Source organism: Pelophylax lessonae, assembly GCF_965119305.1.
Source record: "Pelophylax lessonae genome assembly, chromosome: 3".
Taxonomy (NCBI): Eukaryota; Metazoa; Chordata; class Amphibia; order Anura; family Ranidae; genus Pelophylax; species Pelophylax lessonae.
In genome coordinates this window covers 346,350,810-346,378,116 of record NC_138770.1, presented here as the reverse complement: position 1 = coordinate 346,378,116, position 27,307 = coordinate 346,350,810, and the positions used below count along the sequence as shown (strand labels likewise).

Sequence of the window (27,307 nt, the reverse complement as noted above, 5' to 3'; positions counted from 1 at the left end):
ACAGTTTCTCAATGGAGGAGAAGGGTCCCCAGCCAAAGTTTTCTCAGCATCTCAGCTATTAGCAGTCCAGCTATTAACACCCAATGTGGAAGTTTAGAGACAGGAAGGGAACGGCCATCTCTGCAATGGTGGTTTTTCCAGGATCAAGCTATCTGCCCGACATGTGGCATACTTCATCGCTGGTAGGTAAAGTAATAAAGCTGTACAGAAAAAAAAAACATTTAAACTCCAGTTTAAACTGAGTTACTAAAGTGGAAACTACAAGCAAATAGCTGAATACAATGAGAAAATACATGTCTGGGAGAGGTTTAACTCTACCATACAGCACAGCCAGGTTTTTCTCCACTGCAGTTATGCAAAAATGCTAGGTCATTTCTCAGCTCCAGTCTGTGATTAGACAGTAAAGGAACAGCAGAATGCTATAGTTATTCCTTTGGTCTCTTCTACTGTTATTATGTTTCTTGCATGCTTGATTGGCTCCTAATACTGCCCCTATTCCCTCGTCCGAGTGCTACTTTGGATGTAAAGATAGGTGTGTTATTGCTAGAAAAATTCAAGTTTCAGCATTTGCTTGAGGCTCCCGTTGTTCTTCAAAGTACAGCTTTAATAATCTAGCCCTCCTATTTCCAATTTTGTTGGTAATCTGTTGAGCTCAATAATTCCATTAACTTATAATGTTTAATGCAAGAAATGGGGGTGGCAGGAGGGGGGCATAAAAACGAACCTTGATTTTTAGGTGTAAGGTCCACTTTAACGACTTGAGTTCCCAGGCCTTTTTCTTCCTAAATCCCCTTGAGTCCCACAGAGTTTTTTTTTTCCACTAATGTCTTGGTTATGCACATAACGTATTTTTCTGTGCCCCCACTTTTCCAACCCAAACTTAGGAAATCAATATTTTAAACATAAAACTGAACACATTTTTATTTAGTAATTACTGCAGGTAATGTTTACATACCCGTACTATGATATTATGCAGCATAATCTCTTCTTCATCACTATTAGTTTTAATTTCTTCAACTTCTATTGCATCATTGCTGTCTTCTGTAGCATCTTATACAATTGCAATTCTTGCCACCTATGTCTCATCAGGGACAGGATATCTTTCCAACGTGTATGGAATCAACACTTAGAAGTTGATTTACTAAAACTGGAGAGTACAAAATCTGGTGCAGCTCTGCATGGTAGCCAATCAGCTTCTAACTTCAACTTGTCCAATTAAGCTTCGACAATAAAACCTAGAAGCTGATTGGTTTCTATACACAGCTGCACCAGATTTTGCACTCTCCAGTTTTAATAAATCAACCCCAGAGCTGTCACTGGAAAAAGTGTTCTCGCTGTAAGATTTCCCCTTTATTTCTGTTTTCGTGGCAACATTTTGGAACTACCCTCACTTTTACTTCAGATTACTTTGGTGAACCTGACAGTGACTCTATCTTCTCACCACTCTCACCAAAATGTAAAAAAACCCTTTAATTATACTTTAAAGTAGAGGCCACCCTAACACTAAGATAACTGCATATACAGACCTCCACTATCTAACACTAACCTACCATCCCTGTAAAGAAAGAAATCAGCATACATACCTTTCTTAAAGCCGATCTGACCCGATCCCACGCTGAACTGTCAGCGGCAGCTTCGCTGTGGAGGCAGCTGCAGAGGACACATCCGACAATGGAAGTCCCATAGTAAGTCTATAGGTGACGTCACTCCCCCTTAATTTCACATCCGTTGTTGGCTGTGTTCTCTGCAGAGCTTCCACCGCTGGAGACCGGTCTGGAGCAGTTTAAAAAAAGGTATGTATACAGATTTCCTCTTTAAAGGACTAGATATGTTAGTGTTAGATCATGGAGGTCTATAGATGAAGAGATTTTAGTTTTAGGGTGGACGAATAACTTTAAGATCAGGTTACTTGATAAGGTAAGATTATGCGTTTTGATTTGAAATTACATAAAATACCTTTATCCCCATTGGAAACATGCTTCCTGCTCTCCCACTCCAATGAGCTATGCTGGCAGAGCTGAGTAACTGCCACACCTCTCATCACAATCACCTCATTAAGATTCATAGCGCTGAGTGAGAGAAGTTTGTCTGTGATGCTTTAGGTATGGACAACATGGTACTTATTTGACAGTTATATTCAGACAAACGCTAAAACTAAAATATGAGGCTGTTAAAGCGGAGTTCCACCCAAAAGTGGAACTTCCGCTTTAGGTATTCTAACCCCCTGACATGCCACATTTGGCATGTCATTTTTTGGGGGGGGGGAGCGGGTACCTAGTTTTGACAGGTAGCCGCTCCCACTTCCGCTCGGAGCGCCGCGACGCCCTGAGCAGAAGTTCTCCTCTCCCCCTCCCTCCCTGCAATCTTCTGGGACATGTCAGAGATCCCAGAAGATTGCCGACCAATCAAGACGCGCAGCGCGACTCGCACATGCGCAGTGGGTACCCGGCTGTGAAGCCGCAAACTGTCACAGCCGGGTGCCCACAGCAGTGATGCCGGCGCTGAGGGAGAGGATCGAGGCTTCGGGCGGCCGCATCGCTGGACCGTTGGACAGGTGAGTGAAATGGCTGGAACTCCGCTTTAATGCAATGACCACTGTTTGAACATTTATTTCTGTTATTTCAGTTGGGCTTGAACTGTTTAGTGAAGGAAACCTTTCTTTAGAGAAACATGGAGGCTTCTATTGCTGACTTCTCATTCTGCAAAAATTAGTGGCCTGGTTGTCATGATGACCCTCTGGCTTTGATATATTGAGTCATTACAAACATGGAGATGAAGACCAATACATTTACTAGGACTTTCCCAATCTGCATATCTGATATAGTATAGCATATATAGCCAGTGAGTCCGAATAATAGTCAGAACAGTATGAAAGCATGTAACAGAAGTCTGCATGAATCTGTCAGGTATAGTTTACTGTGAGAGATAATGAATTATTTGGGGGTTGAGTTAAAGTGTGGCATTAAACCCAAAAACAAAATAGGTTAATTATATTGCAGCTTACCAGTTTTTACATGTGATGGCTGCATTAGTTTCATGTTTTCGATTTTTTTTTGTTTTCACCCGGTGATCAGGCCAGTAACGGAATTAATTTTTTTAAACTCTCTTTACCAGACCAAGCTATCCAGGAAAAGTGGCAGTTAGAGGGCTGCGACAAACTTTTTAACACTAAAGGGGTGCTTACAATGGTCAGCCTTTTACCATTAACATATAAACCCTTATCCCAAAAGAAATAAAATGCCTATAAGTATTAGCTGGAGTTCTTTTGGTTTCAATTTGTTAGTACTTCTAAATTTCCTAGTTCATTTAACATTACCCCCTCCCCAGATTAACAATGCGTGGAGACAACCTAGGACAGGAAGCATGTTACTAGGCGGATCACCAGGTGAAAATAAAAGGAAAAAAGCCTAAAAAAAGAAAACGAATGTGGTCACAACATACAAGGATTGGTACGCTGCAATATATCACATTTATGTTTTTGGGTTTTAATATCACTTTAAGTTAAAGAGGAGCTGTAGACTCCCCCCAAAACAATTAAAAGTCAGTAGTTACAAATACTGTAGCTGCTGACTTTTAATTTTAGGGCACTTACCTGTCCAGAAATCCAGTGGTGTCCTCACCTGAGCCAAATTTTTGGCTATCAGATGCTGGCGTTGTCATCTTGACTTGCAGCTTCACGGCCAGTATCCTACATGCTGCGCTTTGTGAAAGGACTGGCTGCGGGAGAAGGGGAGGGAGAACTTCTGGCTCAGTTTGCAGCAGCGAACTGTGCCAGGATTGGGAGCAGGTACCTGTCAAAAAAAGGTACGTGCCCCCCCCCCAAAAGGTGCCAAAACTGATAGCTTGAGGGGGGGAGGGGGTAGGCAAGCGGGGCTTCCCCTTTTGAGTGGAGCTCTGCTTTTAGTGTCTAGGTAACAGTGCATGATAGGTTACGGTCAGGGCATGTGATGAAATATTTGATTTTGATTTTTACGTTTTTGTAACAATCCCTTTTTTTCGGGAAAGGGGATGGGTCATAAAACCAAACCACCAAAATAAATAGTTAATTGAATTTAATATGGGCATAGGTACACAAAACTGCTTCCCTTTAAACTATGAAGTGCAACAGCAATGGGAAACTGCAACATATGACAAAGATATCAGTGCTAAGCACATACCTGTAATCAGATGAATAAAAGCTTTATTTTCATTGTTGCTGTAAAGAGTATTACTATCTTTGCACAATGCTACTAAATAAAAAAAAAATGTGTAAATTGGCGTATACAGTAAACCCCCCTCCATTGCGGGGGTTACGTTCCGGACCCAGCTGCGAAAGGTGAAATTCCGCGAAATAGAAAAACCCTATTAAAATGCATTGTAGGCATGTTTATTTTACTGTCACTGTAGGTGTAGAAGCATTTTAAGGTCTTTAAACACACTTTTAAAACAATAGAAACTCATTTAAACACATAAAAGATACTAAGAGACATAGCAAGAGCTATGGAAAACACAAAAATATTTCATTTTTAATGATTTATATAGTAAAATAACATTACAAAAAAAAAACGCGAATTACCGGGACCACAAAAACTGAACCGCGATGGAGCGGGGGATTACTGTATATTATCACTTTTCCAAGGAAAAATACATTAAAGGTATTTATTAAATTGGCACACAATTAATTCTCTTTCTTTTTACTTAAGTTTTTATTTAAGTTTCCAATTTTCCCATATGATAGAAAAGGATAATGTGATACATAGTTCAAAGTGTAGACTATAAATAATGAGCTAAAGTCTTAATGTAAGATATTACAATCATACATAATAATAGCAGGTCATAAGCCCAGGGGCATGTATCCTTCAAGTAGCAGTTACAAAATACGAAAAGAGGGAGTGAAAGAGAACTCTTACCTTTTTCACTGACACTTTCACTTTCTATTTCCACATCTTCACAACTTGTATATTCCGGTGTTGATGCCCCTTCTTCTTCTGAACTACTCACAGACATTTGTCTCCTCTTTCCACCTCTCTTAGATCGATGGGGCTTTGGTGGGGATGGCCTCACAGATTCAGACTGATCTGAACTAAGTGAATCATTCCTTGACATGGTCTCCATTTTTTCACGGTTTGCTTTTCTCATTAAAAGAGCTGAGCTGGGATCTAACCGGCTTTGTTTTTTAAATGAATCGTGGTTTTTCGATTCTACATGCTCTGGGGGTACAGGGCTGTGTCTGGGACTTGGAGGGCTGTGATTAGACGCTTGTTTGGATTTACAAATAGGTCCATCACCATTTCTATCAATTGAATAGGATTGATGACTTTCCAAAACTGTTCTTTTATCCTGGTTTACTGGTACTTGTGAATTTTTCCCTAGTTTGTTCTCAGGAACTTCTGCTTCTTCCAGTTCTGCATGGGGTAGGGAAGCATCACTGTGCCTCCTCTCATGCCGTGCCTTTGAAACTTTTGCATGTATACGCATTTGTTGCTCCTCTGGCTGTGGTTTTACGGGATATCTAGCTAAGTTAGGGTCACTCCTATACCGTGTTTGATACTCATCATCCAGTCTTTGCTGATCATCTTCTAAGTTTGCTCCTTCCTCTAGTTTTTCTGGAATGTCCTGGGATCTCCCCTTTCCCAATTTTCTAGTCTCTCTCCTTTCTTTATGTTCATCAGGATATGCCTGACCTTGTGGATTTAACTTCTGGGCTCTCTTGCGTTCCACTTTTAAGACTTTTCCATTCTGTTCTGAAACTGCTACAGTCTTCTTCCTAGAAAGAATAGAACCAACATTTTTTATTTTACCAAAGTACAACTTATTTTAATTTCATTGCATAACTCAAAGTGCAGTTATTCTAAGCAGAATTATCAAAGCTTCCTACACCACTGACTATATTTTATCTAGGACAGAGAGTAGTAGAATTTGTCACAATCGATAATTTTAGTATCTTAACTCTACTGTGTTTAGACTTATTTACTATGTCTAGACAAGGGGTGCCCAAAGTTTTTAAGAGCAAGGGACACTTAAGTGGCCTGGTAACCGCTCATGGGCCACAACGAGCGGAACGGGCAGATGACAGGTCTGTGGCCACTCTGCATATGCAGAGCGGACACAGACACAGCCTGCCCTACTCTATGGGTCCTCCAATTCGATCCGCCCAGACAGGAGGGGATGGATCCCCTTCTGTTTTTTTTTTTTTTTTTTTAGAGGATTGGATTGGAGGTAGCTGGGTGTAAATGGACACAAGTCCACCATAGAGATGAAAGGAGGGTCCGGTTGTGTTCGCCTGAAAAACAGACAGGCAGACCCGACTAATCATGTGAAAGTGCCTAAGGCTGCTTTCACACTGATGCCCTGTGGTTTACCCACACCGCGGGTGCAGCACAGTGCACCTGTGGCTTTCCTGCGGGTTAGCTGCACTTTGTCATACAATTCTTCTATTATATCCTGCAGATGAGGTGCACTTTCAGAAAGCACACCAAACCCACAGGTAATAAGAGAAGTCTAGTGCAGGTAACCCGCAGGTGCACTGCGCTGCACCTTTGGATCAGTTTGAAAGCAGCACAGAGTAACCAGTGCAGAAATAGAACAGATATGCCCATTGCTATATGATTTTAAAGCGATTGTAAAAGCAGATGTTTTTTTATCCTAATGTATTTTTATGCATAAAAAAAACCTCCTGTGTGCAGCTCCCCCCTCAGCCCCCTAATACTTACTTGAGCTCATCTCTATCCAGCAATGTTCCAGGAGAGATTTGGCTGCCCAGGACTCTCCCTCTTCATTGGTTGAGACAGCAGCAGAGCATCATTGGCTCCCCCTGCTGTCAATCAAAGTCAGTAAGCCAATAAGGAGAGAGAGGGGGCATGGACACATTTAGCAGACACTCAGCTGGGGTGCTCCCATAGCAAGTTAATGTCTGGGGGGGAAATTGTCCGGAGGGAGGAGCCAGGAGCTCTGAAGAGAGAACCGAGAAGAGGAGGATGTGAGCTGCTTTGTGCAAAATCACTAAACAGAGTTTGTTGTTTGTATGTTTATTTTTAAGCAAAAAAAAAAAAATTAGACTTTAGTATCACTTTAATAAAAAAAAAACTGACCTTTAAACACAATCTTCACTTCAGGAATCGCTGGCTGTTGTTATCCCAGGTGGAGTGCATTTTTTTATCACTCTGCCTGTGACAAGAGCTGGCGCTATACAGGAAACATCGGCTCTGCTCTCTACTGCAGCCGCATGCTTCCTATACTGTCAGTTGAGTTCTTTGCACTGATGCTCTGGGATAACGGGTCAGGAATCTGTAATCTGGGCTTGCTGACTGGCCATCCCAGAGCAGGTACCCGCTAAAACTTCTGCTGTGGGACCAAGAAAAGCGATCTCACGCATGCAAAATCACTGCCAGCTCCCACAGCAAAGGTGGCGGCACAGGGGAGACTGGGGAAGAACAGGGCCCAGTGAAGACAGTGCTGGACTCGTGAGTTGGTGAGTGTCTGTTTCTCAAAGGTCAGCAGCTACAGTATTTATAGCTGTTGACTTTTAATTAAAAGAAAAAATGACTGGAGTTCCTCTTTAATGTGACATGTCTTTGTAAATGTTAATGCTCACATGCTATTTTCCTCATTTAAAGGACTGGGGGAAAAAATATGGCAAGTGCAAAAGTTTTATCATCTGTTTGGTTAGTAATAGCAAACATCCCAATTTAATGAAAATGTATATCTTTTTTGTAGATTTTCAATAAGAATTAACGTTGGGGACTATGAAGGCCATTACAAAGCCTTAATCTTTGCTTCTTGAAGTATTTCATGGTTGATAATAACACACATTATGCCTTTTTGTAAGCTTTTCATTCTTGACTGACAGTGGTGGTACATTATTATGCAGGATATCTTGATGCTTAGTAAAAAATAGTATTGGCCATGAAACTTTTTTTTATTTGTGCTAGCATTCATAAGTTTTAGCAAAATGTTGAGCAAAGCAAATTCTAGGCTTTTACTAAAACTTTGTATATCACTAATTTTTTTTTACTATTTTGTGTCAGTTTTCCTTTGATAATAAAACAAAAAAAAAAAATCAGGAAATATTTATTAACATTTACCACCAAATGAAAGCCCAATTTGTCCCGAAAAAAACAAGATACAGTATCTGACAAAAGTGAGTACACCCTTCACATTTTTGTAAATATTTTATTATATCTTTTCATGTGACAACACTGAAGAAACGACACTTTGCTACAAAGTAAAGTAGTGAGTGTACAACTTGTATAACAGTGTAAATTTGCTGTCCCCTCAAAATCACACAGCCATTATTGTCTACACTGCTGGCAACAAAACCCCTAAGTTAAAAATGTCCAAATTTGGCCCTAAGTGTCAATATTTTGTGGGCCACCATTATTTTCCAGCACTGCCTTAACCCTCTTGGGCATGGAGTTCACCAAAGCTTCACAGGTTGCCACTGGAGTCCTCTTCCACTCCTCCATGACAACATCACGGAGCTGGTGGATTTTAGAGACCTTGCGCTCCTCCACCTTCTGTTTGAGAATGCCCCACAGATGCTCAATAGGGTTTAGGTCTGGGGACATGCTTGGCCAGTCCATTACCTTTACCCTCAGCTTCTTTAGCAAGGCAGTGGTCATCTTGGAGGGGTGTTTGGGGTCGTTATGTTGGAATACTGCCCTGCAGCCCAGTCTCTGAAGGGAGGGGATAATGCTCTGCTTCAGTATGTCACAGTAAAAGTTGGCATTCATGGTTCCCTCAATGAACTGTAGCTCCCCAGTGCCAGCAGCACTCATGCAGCTCCAGACCATGACACTTCTACCACCATGCTTGACTGTAGGCAAGACATACTTGTCTTTGTACTCCTCACCTGGTTTCTGCGACACACGCTTGACACCATCTCAACCAAATAATTTTAGCTTGGTCTCATCAGAGCAGAGGACATTGTTCCAGTAGTTTATGTTCTTAGTCTGCTTACCTTCAGCAAACTGTTTGCGTGCTTTCTTGTGCATCATCTTGAGGTTTCCTTCTGGGACGACAGCAATGCAGACCAACTTGATGCAGTGTGCGGCGTATGGTCTGAGCACTGACAGGCTGACCCTTCACCCCTTCAACCTCTAGCAGCAATGCTGGCCAGCACTTATGCATCTATTTCCCAAAGACAACCTCTGGATATGATGCTGAGCACATGCACTCCACTTCTTTGGCTGACCATGGAAAGGCCTGTTCTGAAGTGGAACCTGGCCTGTTAAACCGATGTATGGTCTTGGCCACCGTGCTGCAGCGCTCAGTTTCAGGGCCTTGGCAATCTGCTTTTAGCCTAGGCCATCTTTATGTAGACCAACAATTCTTGTTTCAGATTCTCAGAGAGTTCTTTGCCATGAGGTGCCATGTTAAACTTCCAGTGACCAGTGTTATTTCTTCAGTGTTGGCACATGAAAAGATATAATAAAATATTTACAAAAATGTGAGGGGTGTACTCACTTTTGTGAGATACTGTATAATTCACCTGGATAGAGTAAGTAGTTGGGATGGTATGTACAGTTTTACTAACACATGTCAAAGTTGCAAATGTGTTCAGGCATTAGGATTTGTTTTACCCTCCATTGTGCAGGGGTTAAATGTATATTTATTGAACAGTATGACAAAAATGCTAGATGACTGCAACAGCATCAATCAGGTTTCTGCTCCCACAGGCAAAGGAAAGCAACATCCTACAGCATTGCCTGATGATCATGTCCCTGCTAGAGATGGGCTCAGGCATGTTCGGGATCCTACCTGCCAGATCCCATCAGGAAGCCAACACTGCATACAGTTAATCACAGGCAGTGAGACATTTCCCGATCCGTGCAGCTGCAGACTGGGAAATTTCTTGCTGCCTGTGATTAGCCGTGTGCAGTGTCGACTTCCTCGCAGGTTCAGACATGTGGGATCCCGAACACGCCCAAGCCCATTGTTACTGTCTGCCTTTTAGCTTCACCTAGTGGATGCACAGTGCAGTGCGGAGTAAGCTGTGGAAATCAAATGACCGAAATGTACAGCAGCTTAGAAAAAGAGTTTGAAATTATTTTTATAATTATGTAATCAACAGACTGGGTGTTTATACACTTTAATCTTCCTGCTGGTCCTTTACAGTGACGTGAGGGTTTTCCCTTTATACCTGCACAGAAATTCCAGAGGAGATTTTTCTTGGTCTTCTTGTTCTTGTTCAATAGTCTTGCTTGTCTTTGATAGACCTTTTACCTTCTTTATTATTATGATTATTTATGTTTCTTTATGACTTTTCAAATAGTGGAAATTGCAAGTATATCTTTTGGCTACTGAATGAAAAAACAACATCTTAAGAAATTTCAGAGGTCGTAGAATTGATTAAGATCTGGAACAGTGTTTACCCAACTGAGAAGCACCATACATAAACTTACATGTCAATTAAATGTACATTACCTCCACCTTTGTTAGGGAAAAAAAATCTCCTAAGGGGGATCAGTCTACCAATTCCCTTATTGCACTTTCATTCCAGCCAAAATCCCAAAGTGTATTCATGCTTAGTCTCTTTAAAACACGTTCCCCACAGATAATGTTTAACTTCTTCAGTGCAATACGATCCTTCAAATCACCACTTCTTATGCAAAAATGACCTCTTCAAAAGGGGTTACTTCTGTGCAACTCCACCCTTAGTGAAAAATCACCTAAATGGAACACTGCTTATCCTCTCTGCTCGACCTTATCCTTTAACTAAGGTCATGCAGTCTTTTCCCAAAGAATTAGGACCGATCTCTCCTCCTGGTATATCCTTATATATTGCTCTATTATAGCTAGGAATAAAATAGGGTACAGATTTAAACAAAGTGACTGTTGGTTAAAATGTTAATAAACCAAGAGCCATGCATTCGCAATATCTGGTCTCCCACAGTACACAGAACATGGAAATGCAGTTATTTTAGTAAATATAAACTGCTAAATACCTTTTCTCATCAGCAGTATATAGCAGTCTTGTGGCTTCTATCAGTGTCCAGGCAAGCACTGGTTGAAGCTTGTAGGAGGAGTTTCTGGCTGTCCAATGAAACTGCAAGATCCCTGACCCTCTGTCTGCACAATGCTGATTGGCCTTGTGCTGATCACATGCACCCGCCCAAGAAAAAAAAAACATCTCTAGCAATACACACCAAACTGAGCATGTGCAGAGTGTTCTATCAGAAGATGGATTGGGGACTGTGAAGAAATGGGGATCAGAGAAGACAGGATCAAACAGCCTTTTTACACAATGCACAGGATTAACACCTTATCTTCCACAGTGAGTATAACAAGCATGCTTTACTGCATATACAGATTGATTTTACTATTGTGGGTTTAGTAACACTTTAACTGGAGATGCTGGCAGCTTTAGTGAATTTTCTCATTTTTATGGGGTACATGAGTAGTGCAGATTTCTCTTTTTATTACATGCCACATTTTTTTGTCTGTTGTTTTCCATTGTGGTAAATTAACCAAATAAACAACAATTATGTATTCAAAAATCTCATATTGAATTATACAATTAAACAATTAGCCAGTCTTTACTTTAGGGAAACATAATGAAGTTTGGTTTTTTATTATCTATATATTTCCTATATGTTTAGTGGAGCATACAATATCTATAAATGTCCTCAGATAATATTCCATTCTTCGGTGCTGAAATTTAAAGATTGTTGTAACAATTGACTTTGTACTATCTAGCAAACAAACTGTTGTACAAATACTGGATTACTTTTTCTGCCTTACCTGTCTCGTGGTGGTTCACTTCTCGACCTTGAAGTCTTCTGATCTTGAACTGCAGATGGTAATGATGGTTCTGAACCTTTGCTCTCATCAGACTGTAAACTAGGTGTTGAGGTGTCTTGGGACCCAGCTGTTGCAGCAGTACTTAAAGGAGTTTGAGATCTAGATCTCTCTTGAAGTCTTGCTTTCTTTTCTCTTGGTGAATCAGAGCCAGCGCCAGTACCAGTATCACTTAGTGTTCCATCTTGGCTTGCTGGCTGCTGTGTCCCACTTCCAAAAAACCATGCACCTGATTTTGTAAGGATTTCTTGTTGTTTTCGGCACAGATTGCAAACCCACATAACCTAATTAAAACAGAGAAGAGTATGAGTCACACTCGTGAAATAGGCAGCATTTTAATGTTCATATTTGGAATGTACCCCCATTTCTTTATATTAGGGTGAAGATTTTACAAATGGATCCCTCGGCTTCACTTTAGGCTACAGCATGCATAGATCCACTATGTTTTAAGAATGGCACTAGGGTTGGTATTGCCCATGTACAGTGGCCATGTATAATGACCCATTTTCCTTCATAAAATTTATTTTAAAATATTGCCCAAATAGCCTAAATATCTTATAGCACATTTTCTAGGAACTACTATACCCAATATTTATTTTAAAACTCAGATACACAATTACATCTGAGATATCACAAGTTGATATGTTGATATAAGAAACTACTTCTAAGAGAGGTATGGCCAAAGCTTTTTTGACCATACTTCTCTTGTGGGTCACAGGAGTACACTTACTTTTCCTCTCCTGTGACCCACAATCATCTATGGAGGGTTATTGCCAGCTGATGTGGCACAGCTGCTCTAGGCTCTGGAAGGATTCTGACCATATTGTCAGGATCCACCCTGCTGCCTGACTTGACAGCTGGTTCTGGCTCTCAGCATGCAACTCAGAGCCAGAGTCAGCTGCACCTGCCCCCTCCACAGCCCAGCACTCTAGTAAGTGCTGGAGGGGAAGAGCGGAAAGCAGTGAAAGACAGTCACTGCTCTCCACTCAGAGCAGACTTAAAACTGAGCAATCAGCAGTCATGCGATTGCTCAGATCTCGGACTCAGGTCTCATGTGGGACAACTGCCGATGCTGTGCATAGAGGTGAGTATGTATGTTTTTTGTTAACCCCATACTTCTATTTTCAGTTTCTAGAAATCCTTAAAAAAAATTTTGGGGAGCAAGTAATTCATCTTTTTTTTTGTAAACACAAAAGGGCCATGGTTCACACAAACACACCACATTCCCGTAATATGCAAATCCTGTAAAACTAACCAGTAACATTACAGCTTTCTGAAAATAGGTTCTTATTCAAATATTTCTATTAGCCACAATATGGGTGGCAAAGTTGTATGAAACACTGAAATAAATTGTACAGTATTAAACAAGATATGAGCTCTAGTCATAAATTCATATAATGGGATATGGTACCAGCTATTTCATAGCGGCCATGTGAAATAAAGTATTGTACAGTCTAGAGGTGTAAGGAAGATAAAACAAATGCTTTGATGAAGCATCATCAGTGATCTCTCTTGTAGCCATGCTAGAAAATCTATAAATCAGTGTAGGATTTCTTTATTCATGTTAAAAAATACTTTACAAAGTAAACACAACATTTTAGATGCCTATTAAGCAAGATAAACCTGAATGTTTAACTGCCATACTTCTAGCAATAATTTGTCCTAAAGCAAAACTGTAGCCTTTCGAGCAGCCATTCTCAACCAGAGTTCCTTGGAACCCTAGGGATCCTCCAGAGGTTGCTAGGGGTTCTTTGAACTTTTGCTGATTGAACTCCCATCTAATGCTACCTGTATAGTTCCATTCCAATGCCAATGCTACTTGGCAAAGCCAGCATTATGATACCAATGAACTTCTAAGCTGTCTGTAAGGGTAGCATTCTCACCACGACTGAAAAGACAGCATTTTTCCCATTGATCCTCAATGAATCACATTTTCAGGGGTTCCCTGAGACCTTCTAATCGTTTAAAAAGTTCCCTCTGTCATAAAAGTGTTGAGAAAGGCACCTCTAGAGTAATTAGAGTATGAATAGCTTTGCTAGCTTGAATGATACAGAGATGGTTTATCACTGTAATCTCAGCCCTGTTGTTAAACTTACAGCGCAAAGGTGCCAGTGACTACACAGATCTGTGCAGAGACTGGCTTTGGCCACTTTCCTCAAGAGTCCAAAGTCCCTATCACTCCCCTTTGATCCTTTCTACTGAGGGAGGAGAGATACGTCACAGCATAGCACTGTTCTGCTGTTATAGGCTCTTGCCTCCAACTTGTACTTCTGCCAAGACTCTTGCAGAGATTTGCAACACAGAATTTACACAGTAAGGCTACATTCACACCTGAGCGTAGCGTTTTTTACCGCGATTTTACCACAATTTTTACCGCGATTTACAGGCGTTTTTACAGGCATTTTTTTGTGCAGGCGTTTTTAGATTGAATAGAGACCAATGGAAAACACCTGTAATCTGCCCAAAAAAAAGCTCATGTACTTTTTTGAGCGTTGGGCGTTTTGCTCACAGCGTCAAAACGCTCAGATATGAACAGGGGCCATTGAAATGAATAGGATTTGTCTTGTTGGGCATTTTGAGAGCTGATCCTAGAGCAGAAAAACTCCCCAAAAAAGCCCCAAAACGCCTACATGTGAACGGAGCCTTACACTCATACATGAGTAAGAGATAGTGACAGTAAACAATATAATTACTTATGTTTACCAATAGCTGACTACATTTCTTTAACCGCTTGCAGCCCACCCATTTACTGTGGGCAGGTGAAAGCTCCAGGCTAACAGACAAACAGGTAAGTGGCGGCTTACTTTCTGGTTTTCCCCTGCTGGTCTGTGCTGTGATTGGCCACAGCACAAGTCTGTCAGCAATTACAACCAATGATTTGGGATTTATACCTGCTGATCGACTGTGGCCAATCACAGTACAGACCTCTGTGTGTTTGTAAACAGAACACACAGGATCTGGCCGGTTTCTTCTTCATTGAGCTCTTTTCGTTCAGGAAGAGAAGCCAGCCAGATTTCGTGTGAGTACAAGCAGCACATATAGACTTGCATACACTTGTTAGGCACATTTAACCCATTGATTGCCCTGCACAGTTAACCCCCCATGCTTCCCCATAACCAGGAGTGTTGGGTATTTCTGAGGGTTCAAACATGATAAATGGAGTAGCAGGAGAGCACAGTGAAGGTAAGTACATTGGGCGTTTAGGGATTGTATGGCTTGTCAAGGGACCCAGTCACTTTTTTTTTCAATGGACATAGCGATAGATTCTTACTAAGACTTACAATTAGTGCCAAGTCAAATTCACAGCCTTCTGTGTATGGCCACCTAAAGCTTTGTCAACCAATAATAAAGAAAATATAAGTAACTTGTTTTACAATTAGCAAAAAGGTAAACATTTACCAATATCCAAAAAAAAAACAACAACACCCAAAGCATCTACACATGGGCCTTTCAAGTTCTGAAAATCACAACTGGAAGTAATTTTGCAAGAGAGAACGTTTATAGTCTATACATACACACATCACGGACTGTGAAAAAGTTTGCATTTCATTTGGAAATCAAGGTCGCAGAGTTTGGAGGAAGAGTGGAGAGGCACAGAAAAGTTGCATGAGATCCAGTGTGAATTTTCCACAATCAGTGATGATTTGGGGAGCCATGTTATCTGCTGGTGCTGGTCCACTGTGTTTTATCAAGTCCAAAGTCAGCGCAGCCCTCTAGCAGGAGGTTCTAGAGCACTTTATGCTTTCCTCTGTGCTGACCAGCTTTATGGAGATGCTGATTTCATTTTCCAGCAGAACTTGGCACCTGCCCACACTGCCAAAAATACCAATACCTGGTTTATTGATCATGGTATCACTTGCTTGATTGGCCGGCAAACTCGCTTGACCTAAACCTCATAGAGAATCCGTAGAGTATTGTCTGCTAACCAGCTTTATGGAGATGCTGATTTCATTTTCCAGCAGAACTTGGCACCTGCCTACACTGCCACAAGTACCAATACATGGTTTAATGATCATGGTATCACTGTGCTTGATTGGCCAGCAAACTCGTCTGACATAAACCCATAGAGAATCTGTGGGATATTGTAAATAGGAAGATGAGAGACACCAGACCCAACAAAGCAGACACGCATTCCCATCTGCCAGGTTGGGTCTATGATCTCTGATTCATTTTTTGAACCAATTAGTAATTTATTATCTTTCTGTAATTAGGTCTGTGGTGATGCAATCCATTGTGTGTACATGATTTTAATGGTTTTTAACGTATCTATGTCCATTTTTGTCTCCAGTTCACACACCAGGCATAAGTGCCTTAATAAATATATATTTAATTTTTTCACCAATATAATGTGTCTTTGGTGCCTATATTTGATCTCTCTGGGTCTGTGGGAGCTCTGAGGGCCATCTTGTTTTCAGTGAATTCACAGACGTTTTTTTCTATTTATGCCTATTGGGATCAATAGGTACACCTTCAGACACTCCAGTTTGAGGAATTCTCCTGGTATTTAATAAGAGGCCTTTATAGGAACCACACACCCCTCTCTTTTTTTTTTTTCCAACAAAGCAGACAAGCTGAAGGTCACTATCAAAGCAACCTGTGCATCTATAACACCTCAGCAGTGCTACAGGCTAATCATCTCCATGCCATGCCACATTGATGCAGTAATTCATGTAAAAGGAGCCCTGACCAAGTATTGAGGGCATACTATACTGTACATAGACATACTTTTCAGTAAGCCACCATTTCTGTATAAAAAAATATTTTTTTTATTAGTCTTACAGTATGTAATATTCTATTTTTTTTTTAGATACTTAATTTTGGATTTTCAGCTGTAAGCCATAATCCTCAAATCTAAAAGAAAATTTGCTTGAAATATATCACTCTGTGTGTAACGCATCTATAAATAATATATGATTTTCACTTTTTGAATTGAATTACTGAAATAAATACATTTTTTGATGGTATTCTAATTTTATGAGATGCACCTGTATATATTAAAATAGATCACTCCTGATGAACTGACTGCCTCATTGAATGATTTCATTTCTTGAGGTCCTAAAATGACAGGACAGTACAAATAACCCTAAAATGACCTGTTTTTGTAAAGTAGACAATCCGATGTATTTAGTAGGAGACATGGTGAGTTTTTTAATGTTGTATTTTTTTTTCTTATAATTTTAGGGGAAATCCAGAACTTTTTTTTTTTAGAGTGGAGCTTGGGGTGATTGTTGGTTGTAGGGCAGCCCATTTAACCACTTGCCGACTGCCTAACGCCGATCTACGTCGGCAGTCAGCCCCTCACAGGCAAAGTGACGTAGGGCTACGTCACTAGCTTGTGAGGGTCTAGGGAGCGAGCGCGCGCCCCCGGAGGCGCGCTCCCGCTCCCGCGTGGTCACGGACCCCCCCGGGCGTGTGACCAGCGGACCCGATGTCCGCCGGTCACTCGGCGATCGGCGGGGGAGAGGGAGAATGTCAGGCAGCTTGTGTAAACAAGCCACCAGTCATTCTCCTCGCTGTAAAGACACTGATCAAACGGATCTAGTATGTAGATCCGTTGATCAGTGTCCTTACAGCTCAAGCCACAGCCAATCACAGTAGAAAGCACGCCCCTAGGGATACACACAGCCCCTCCCTCCCAAATAAAGTTAACCCCTTCACAACCAGTGTATTTTTACAGTAACAGTGCATATGTATAGCACTGATTACTGTGGAAATGTCACTGGTAACCCCAAAAGTGTCTCAAATGTCAGTCAAGGGTCCGATCTGTCCGCCCCAATGTCGCAGTACCGCAAAAAAAATCGCAGATCGCCGCCATTACGCGTTAAAAAAAAACAACAAAAATGACAAAAATCTTTCCCTTTGTTAGTAAACGCGATAACTTTTGCGCAAACCAATCAAAATACGCTTTTTGCAATTTTTTTTACCAAACATATGTAGCATAAAACAAATTGGCCGAAAATTTTAAAAAATTTTGATTTTTACTTTTTTTTGGGGGGAATTTCATATAAAAAAATGTGAAAAATATTGTTATTTTTGCAAAATTGACGCTCTTTTTTTGTTTATAGCGCGTGATCAAAAAATCGCACAGGTGATCAAATACCACCAAAAGAAAGCTCTGTTTGTGGGAAAAAAAGGACGTCAAATTCGTTTAGGTACAGCGTCGCACGACCGCGCAATTGTCCGTTAAAGTCACGCAGTGCCGAATCGCAAAATACCCCCTGGTCAGGAAGGGGGTAAAATCTTCCGGGGCTTAAGTGGTTAAGTGGATGATCCAAAAAAGAAAAATAAACAAGCTATTAAGCACTCAGTTCAAGTTCAAGTGGATGGGCTGCCCTATGCGTGACAACTGAAAATACTCCAAAACGCCAAAAAAAAGAAAAAAAAAAAAAAGCATGCCGATATGTGAGTTCCTGCTATGGAGAGATGTATATGGGGATTGACAGCTCAGTGTTTCTGTCCACTCCCTCCTATGTACTTGTATAAAGATGGGCATACACTATGTTATCTGATTGTACAATCTCTGTACAATTTCCTTCAGATTTACCAAAACTATGGAATAAGAGAACCCAGCAATCTATATACTCACTCTGTATCCAATCAGGCAGGCCCTTGTACTATGGTTGATGGTAGTTCTAAAGGAAATTTTACAATCAGATTGTATAGTGTATGGTGAGCTTTACAGACTCCAAGAAAATACTTCTCTTTGTTAATACACTCTATCCACAAATGCTGTTATCTGATCACTTAGCACAGTCAAAAGGAACAGTCCATTTCTGCAAAAGGAGTACATTAATGTTATATTGGTACATAGGGGAGCTGGAATTTAGAAAAAAAAGTGAACTTAGCCTTTTATGTATGTCAACAACTATACATAGAGATTCAGCTTATATCTAAACTGTAGTATAACTGGCAGAAAATTCCATGACACAGGGCATGTTGACATCATGAACACCTGTCATTTTTCCATATAGAACAGGGTAGTTTTAGTAATCTGCACTCTTTACATGCAACATTAAGAAAGGTATATTTCCAAAGCAGTGAATGCGACTTTCACTAAACATTCACTGGTGGTGAAATAAAAGAGAAGTATGGCACTTATTTCCGCAGTCCTGTGACCCAAATTCAGTAGACAGTGGACTAAAGCCTGCTGTTGGCGGACATCATAGAACTCCAGTCTCTGGAAAGATCCTGGCTTTAAGATCGGCATCCAGACAGATGCCTAACCAGCAGTTGGCTCAGTCTTCCAGGACACCACTGAGAGCCTAAGTCAGCCACCTCTGTCCACAGCCCAGAGCTCTAGTGAGCTCTGGAGGAGCAGAGCAGAGAGCCAGTGAGAAACAGTCACCACTCTCTGCTCAGTGAAAACTGAGAACTGAGCGATCAGCAGTCATATGATAGCTCAGTTATCGGTTTTAGAGCTAACCAGCACTTCTCCTTTAATCACTGTAATTAAATACACATGAACCTTGCAGAATCCCTTGCAGTGAATGTTGATCCCTCTGCCTTGTGTACGGGGGATCGGGTGGGTGAGGCCGCTGCGCATCGGCGCCACGCCCCACACTGGCGCATGGCATCGCTCTGATGCCATCACGCCGACTTTTGTTCCTCCTCAGACATGTTCCTCCTCAGTGCATATCTGACAGCATACAGGACTGACATGCCTGTTGGCGTGGTCCCTTCCCGGGCTGTCTCCTTTATGCACTGGCGTGACGCAGGGCTCACTTTGCTGGCGGCTTTCTGGCTGATTCCGGGCACCATGTTTTGGAGTCTGGGCCTTACTCTTTCGGTAATATTCTCTGCTTATTTTTTATTTGTATTCATCTTGTTGCTCTCTCACTACCTCCAGATTTTTCTCTTGGTTTGGCATCCTGCTCTCAGGTTTCCACAGTGGCTTTACCTCTTCTCATCCTCCCCAATGGGCTTTTATTCATTCATTTATGTTTTTTTCACTCTGGTCATACACATCTTATTGTCCAATTATGTCATTCAGTCGCACTCACCTATTTTTTGCTCCACTTCAATCTCTACCTCAAGCAGCACTTTGATATGATATTTTTATCAAATATATGCTTTACTATATCTATTTTTTACTAATTTCTTTATAGATATCCTCTCACGCTGCTACACGCCACACTCTTCTTTTCGTCCATCCTAGCCCACACTCACCATGCCCGTTCTGCCTACTTTGTGTGCCCTCGGCTCCCGGGGAGGACATTTGGGCCACATCCATTTCCCATGCCACATACTATCTGAGCTTATATGTAAGTTTGGGTATTTAGGGGCTTTGTTTCCCCCTCCCTTCCCCCTTTTTCCCTCTCTCAATTAGCATCATTATGCCATTTTTCTTATATATTTTTTAGAGCTTCTCATGCATCTACTCCTGACAAAGTGGCGATGGGCCATGAAACGCGTTGAGGTTACGATGTTTTGAACACATCATATACTCCACTACTACTTGAAATTTAAATATGTGATACTGTGAACATATTTTATGACTCTACCAATATTTGAAATCTCACCTTGCTGATTTTTATGTATTTGGATTTGGGGACTATGTATCAGCTCTCTTGATATGGTGACCATGTAACAATTTTATGTGATGTTCTGATTATGTGTATCAATACAGTAAACCCCCCTCCATTGCGGGGGTTATGTTCCGGACCCAGCCGCGAAAAGTGAAATTCCGCGAAATAGAGAAACCCTATTAAAATGCATTGTAGGCATGTTTATTTTACTGTCACTGTACGTGTAAAAGCATTTTAAGGTCTTTAAACACACTTTTAAAACAATAGAAACTCATTTAAACACATAAAAGATACTAAGAGACATAGCAAGAGCTATGGAAAACACAAAAATATTTCATTTTTAATGATTTATATAGTAAAATAACATTACAAAAAAAACCGCGAATTACCGGGACCGCAAAAACTGAACCGCGATGGAGCGGGGGATTACTGTAAATGTGCAAACTTTTCCATGCCGGCTGTGTCACGTTTCTCACGTAAAGTCCCAACCTTCCTCTTTTATTCTTGCAGTGGATGTTTGGTGAACATGATATTCACTGTTTTATGAATATGCCCCTAAGTACAAAGTGTTTTCCAAGAAAGTAGGACATTTTACTGCAAAACCCCATTCTGCATATGTTCAATATATACATATATATATCTATATACACTGTATAAAACAGTCATATTTTGCATCTAGGTCAAATATCTTCTAAAAATACATGGTATTTTAATCCTGCTGTGGATTGCAGATGTCTAAGTCAGCACAAGAATACTGATTACATATATTCCTAGTAATAATTTAGTTGTTACTTTTTCATTAAGAATTATATGAATATAATATTTTATTAACGTGTTTATAAACCTTAACCTTTTCTTGTGAAAAAACTGTTGCTTGCCGTGTGTCTTCACAGTAGTTACACTGCTTTAAAATCTCACTACTGCTCTTTCTTAGAATCCCACCTCCACATAGTACTTAATCTAGGCTTTTCCCCTCTTCCTGTCATTGGATGACACCATGACACCAAGCTTTAAGCATGCTCAGTGTTGACAATGGAGCATACTCATTCCCATCTGGAACTATAAGCCAATATTCAAACGTATGCCTCAATGACAGGTACCACCTTATATTGTATAGTGGGTCACACTGGTTTACAGCTTTCTCTCACAAAAAGTGGAACTAAACCAAAAATGTAAAAAACGGCTGATCGATATTGCAGAAAAGACATGCTATATAACTTCTTCAATAAGTCATGCTTATTTGCCTGCTCGCAGTCTTTAATTGAATTTTCACTGCATATACACAGTTCGTCATGCATTCAACACTACAGCTGTGCCAGAATGACTGACTTCCATGCAGATGAACTTCCACATCACAGGTGGCCTAATCAAAAGGCACCCAAAAGAAACCCAAAGAGAAGATAACAGTGAGGTGAGGGATGTAACCATTACATTGCTGGAAGGTGAAGGTAAGTATTTTCTGGAGTTTAGTTGCACTTAAGGCCTTCCTACTCATGGACATTACTGACAGCAATACCCACCTCTGTTGCCGCCCTATTGAGATCAGTGCTTCACATGTCACCTGCATATCGAGTCCACACCTGAGCAATATCCTAGGTATGCAGGAAAATGCAGCTGTATGGAATCAGAAAAAGTGCACCTGTATCTATAGCGCACACACAAAAACGGAAGAGGCAGAAATTACATACACAGAGGTAGGTTATCGAGCAATGAAAAAGCATGTTTGCAAAAGTAAACAAACATAATACCAGTATTTGGGACATGCGCTATAAAATTAAACATTTTATTGGGAGAGTTTCATTTAACTTTAAACCTATTTCTAAAAACTATCTTCCATGGTTGAGTAGAACCATTTTTAGTTGATTCAGTAATTCCAAATAGAAAGCTACCTTTACTGAAAATTTCCTTAAATATGTGTCTTATAGGATACAATGTGCCATTTCATGAGGTAATAATATTATGTGTGTAATAATGGAAACTATCAATAGGATAAAGCTCCGTAAAGACAACACATTCAGACTTGTAAGGAGCAAACTACAAAGGGCAAAGTACAGCAATCACAACAATTATTTCTCTGTACTGGTCTCAAATCAGTAAAGTAAAAAAGGCTGGTTGCTTTGAATTACTGCACTGCAGTTTTCAACAAAGGCCAACAAAGGTTTTTTATAAACTGAATAATGAAATATAGTAATAAAACCATTTTCAAAAAACTTTTTTTTTAGTTAAAAACATGTCTACCTTTACTTTGTCACAGTGAAAATCAGCCGCTTCCTGGTTCTACCCCATTGAAATTCCACCTTCAGCACATACGCATTCGTTATTCCCTTGGATCCCTCCTAGAGCACAAAAAATTGGTCTCTCCCCTGTATCCCTCCTCCAGAACACACACACATTGGTCTGTTCTCTGTATCCCTTCTCCATAACTCATGTACATTGGTCTTTCCCCTGTATTCCTCCTCCAGAACACACACACATTGGTCTTTCCTCTGTATCCCTCCTCCAAAACTCATATACATTTCTCTTTCCCCTGTATTCCTCCTCCAGAACACACACACATTGATCTCTCCCCTGTATTCCTCCTCCAGAACACACACACATTGATCTCTCCCCTGTATCCCTCCTCCAGAACACACACACATTGGTCTTTCCTCTGTATCCCTTCTCCATAACTCATGTACATTGGTCTTTCCCCTGTATTCCTCCTCCAGAACACACACACATTGGTCTTTCCTCTGTATCCCTCCTCCAAAACTCATATACATTGGTCTTTCCCCTGTATTCCTCCTCCAGAACACACACACATTGGTCTTTCCTCTGTATCCCTCCTCCAAAACTCATATACATTGGTCTTTCCCCTGTATCCCTCCTCCAGAACACACACATTGGTCTGTTCTCTGTATCCCATCTCCATAACTCATATACATTGGTCTTTCCCCTGTATCCCTCCTCCAGAACACACACACATTGGTCTGTTTTCTGTATTCCTTCTCCATAACTCATGTACATTGGTCTTTCCCCTGTATCCCTCCTCCAGAACACACACACATTGGTCTGTTCTCTGTATTCCTTCTCCATGACTCATGTACATTGGTCTTTCCCCTGTATTCCTCCTCCAGAACACACACACATTGGTCTGTTCTCTGTATCCCTTCTCCGTAACTCATATACATTGGTCTTTCCCCTGTATTCCTCCTCCAGAACACACACACATTGGTCTTTCCTCTGTATCCCTCCTCCAAAACTAATATACATTGGTATTTCCCCTGTATTCCTCCTCCAGAACACACACACATTGGTCTGTTCTCTGTATCCCTTCTCCATAACTCATATACGTTGGTCTTTCCCCTGTATCCCTCCTCCAGAACACACACACATTGGTCTGTTCTCTGTATTCCTTCTCCATAACTCATGTACATTGGTCTTTCCCCTGTATTCCTCCTCCAGAACACACACACATTGGTCTTTCCTCTGTATCCCTCCTCCAAAACTCATATACATTGGTATTTCCCCTGTATTCCTCCTCCAGAACACACACACATTGGTCTGTTCTCTGTATTCCTTCTCCATAACTCATGTACATTGGTCTTTCCCCTGTATTCCTCCTCCAGAACACACACACATTGGTCTGTTCTCTGTATTCCTTCTCCATAACTCATGTACATTGGTCTTTCCCCTGTATTCCTCCTCCAGAACACGCACACATTGGTCTTTCCTCTGTATCCCTCCTCCAAAACTCATATACATTGGTATTTCCCCTCTATTCCTCCTCCAGAACACACACACATTGGTCTGTTCTCTGTATCCCTTCTCCATAACTCATATACATTGGTCTTTCCCCTGTATTCCTCCTCCAGAACACACACACATTGGTCTTTCCTCTGTATCCCTCCTCCAAAACTCATATACATTGGTATTTCCCCTGTATTCCTCCTCCAGAACACACACACATTGGTCTGTTCTCTGTATCCCTTCTCCATAACTCATATACATTGGTCTTTCCCCTGTATCCCTCCTCCAGAACACGCACACATTGGTCTGTTCTCTGTATTCCTTCTCCATAACTCATGTACATTGGTCTTTCCCCTGTATCCCTCCTCCAGAACACACACACATTGGTCTGTTCTCTGTATTCCTTCTCCATAACTCATGTACATTGGTCTTTCCCCTGTATTCCTCCTCCAGAACACACACACATTGGTCTGTTCTCTGTATTCCTTCTCCATAACTCATATACATTGGTCTTTCCCCTGTATTCCTCCTCCAGAACACACACACATTGGTCTGTTCTCTGTATCTCTTCTCCATAACTCATATACATTGGTCTTTCCCCTGTATTCCTCCTCCAGAACACACACACATTGGTCTTTCCTCTGTATCCCTCCTCCAAAACTAATATACATTGGTCTTTCCCCTGTATTCCTCCTCCAGAACACACACACATTGATCTGTTCTCTGTATCCATTCTCCATAACTCATATACATTGGTCTTTCCCCTGTATCTCTCCTACAGAACACACACATTGGTCTGTTCTCTATATCCCTTCTCCATAACTCATATACATTGGTCTTTCCCCTGTATTCCTCCTCCAGAACACACACACATTGGTCTCTCCCCTGTATTCCTCCTCCAGAACACACACACATTTGTCTGTTCTCTGTATCCCTTCTCCATAACTCATGTATATTGGTCTTTCCCCTGTATCCCTCCTCCAGAACACACACACATTGGTCTTTCCTCTGTATTCCTCCTCCAAAACTCATATACATTGGTCTTTCCCCTGTATTCCTCCTACAGAACACTGGTGCCACTCATCCCACCCCATCCCATCCCATCCCTGCTGCCACTCATCCCATCCCATCTTATCCCTGCGCATAGTTGTCTATGTCATATCCTCCTCAATCCTCTCCTGCACATAGTGGCCCATGTCATATTCTCCTCACTCTTCTCCTGTACATAGTGGCCCAAATCATATCCTCCTCACTCTTCTCCTGCCCATAGTTGTCCATTTCATATCCTCCTCAATCCTCTCCTGCACATAGTGGGCCATGTCATATCCTCCTCACTCCTCTCCTGCAGATAGTGGCCCATGTCATATCCTCCTCACTCCTCTCCTGCATAGTGGCCAATGTCATAGTGGCCAATGTCATATCCTCCTCAATCCTCTCCTGCACATAGTGGCCCTTGTCATATCCTCCTCACTCTTCTCCTGCACATAGTGGCCCATGTCATATCCTCCTCAATCTTCTCCTGCACATAGTGGCCCATGTCATATCCTCCTCAATCCTCTCCTTCACATAGTGGCCCATGTCATATCCTCCTCACTCTTCTCCTGCACATAGTGGCCCTTGTCATATCCTCCTCACTCTTCTCCTGCACATAGTGGCCCATGTCATATCCTCCTCAATCTTCTCCTGCACATAGTGGCCCATGTCATATCCTCCTCAATCTTCTCCTGCACATAGTGGCCCATGTCATATCCTCCTCAATCCTCTCCTGCACATAGTGGCCCATGTCATTTCCTCCTCACTCTTCTCCTGTACATAGTGGCCCATGTCATATCCTCCTCACTCTTCTCCCGCACATAGTTGTCTATGTCATATCCTCCTCAATCCTCTCCTGCACATAATGGCCCAAGTCATATCCTCCTCACTCCTCTCCTGCACATAGTGGCCCAAGTCATATCCTCCTCACTCTTCTCCTGCACATAGTTGTCTATGTCATATCCTCCTCACTCCTCTCCTACACATAGTCGCCAATGTCATATCCTTCTCACTCTTCTCCTGCACATAGTTGACTATGTAATATCCTCCTCAATCCTCTCCTGGACATAGTTGACTATGTCATATCCTCCTCAATCCTCTCCTGGACATAGTTGACTATGTAATATCCTCCTCAATCCTCTCCTGCACATAGTGGCCCATGTCATATCCTCCTCAATCCTCTCCTGGACATAGTTGACTATGTAATATCCTCCTCAATCCTCTCCTGCACATAGTTGACTATGTCATATCCTCCTCAATCCTCTCCTGCACATGGTGGCCCATGTCATATCCCTCTGAATTCTCTCCTGCATATGCTGCCTGCTGTCATACCATCCAGGCTGCACTCCTGTAAATAATTACCCCCCCTCCCCTGCCCCACGTTCCTAGTAATACCCTTTGTGTGCACACACACACTTAGGCGGAATTAGTGTCTAATTTCAATCTGATCATCTATGTAACTTGCTGAAAAATTTTCTGCATTCCTCCCCTCCATATACTGACAAGACACCCCAACCTTTCCTGTTTTAGAACAGGTACAGTGTTTCTAGTTAGAATATTAAGGACATCAGGGGGACACAGTGAAGAAGAAAAATGCCTCGTGCAAGTAGGCGATAAAGTGTTTCAGACACAAATCATTGCTCAGCGTTTTCACACGTGTCAGAGTTCATATTACAGACTCCTTTCATCTTGGTGGTGAATATAAATGTCATTTATGCCCATGTGACGTATGTATACATCAGAAGAAGGAAGCACATCTGTCCATTTTTTATATTGCAAAAACTACCCCTAACCCTATCAAGTTATAGAATGTTGGTTAAAAATGAATCAAAGTCACTTGCTTACTTTTATTATTTATTGTTAAACACTTTTGCTTAGCCTGCAAAGTGCCTTGGTATGTAGAGTACACTGAAACTGAATGTGAGGAGGACTGTCCAAAATGCTTACCCTTCAAAGCATTTACTTCTACTGAGTTTACGCTTACTGATACAAGACCAATAAAGCCTAAACACAAGTTAAATGTAAGTAAAAAAAGCTAACAATAACTATTTAGACAATCAAAGCATGTAAAAGACATAGAGTTTTTTTTTCCCAGGAAAACTTTTTATACAAAAGAAATCGATAATTTCATTAAAAATACAATTTTTTTAGTACATACAAGCAAAATTAACTCCTAAAAATGTTCCATTAAATATAGGTGATGAGGTAATTAGTGTCAAATTCATCCTGCCTCAAAATCATTT

The 27,307-nt window shown here is 41.2% G+C and overlaps 1 protein-coding gene across 20 annotated transcripts in view; it reads right to left on the bottom strand.

The window, feature by feature from the left end:
* Positions 1-27,307, bottom strand: part of RIMS1 (regulating synaptic membrane exocytosis 1) — a 625,149-nt gene that overhangs the window by 412,430 nt on the left and 185,412 nt on the right. For all 20 annotated transcript variants that reach the window (XM_082249043.1, XM_082249059.1, XM_082249050.1 and 17 more), the window contains 2 exons: positions 11,722-12,062; positions 4,890-5,746 (listed from right to left, as the gene is read on the bottom strand). In XM_082249043.1, the coding sequence (XP_082105169.1) occupies positions 4,890-5,746; positions 11,722-12,062 (1,198 nt within the window). The remainder of the gene's footprint in view (positions 1-4,889; positions 5,747-11,721; positions 12,063-27,307) is intronic.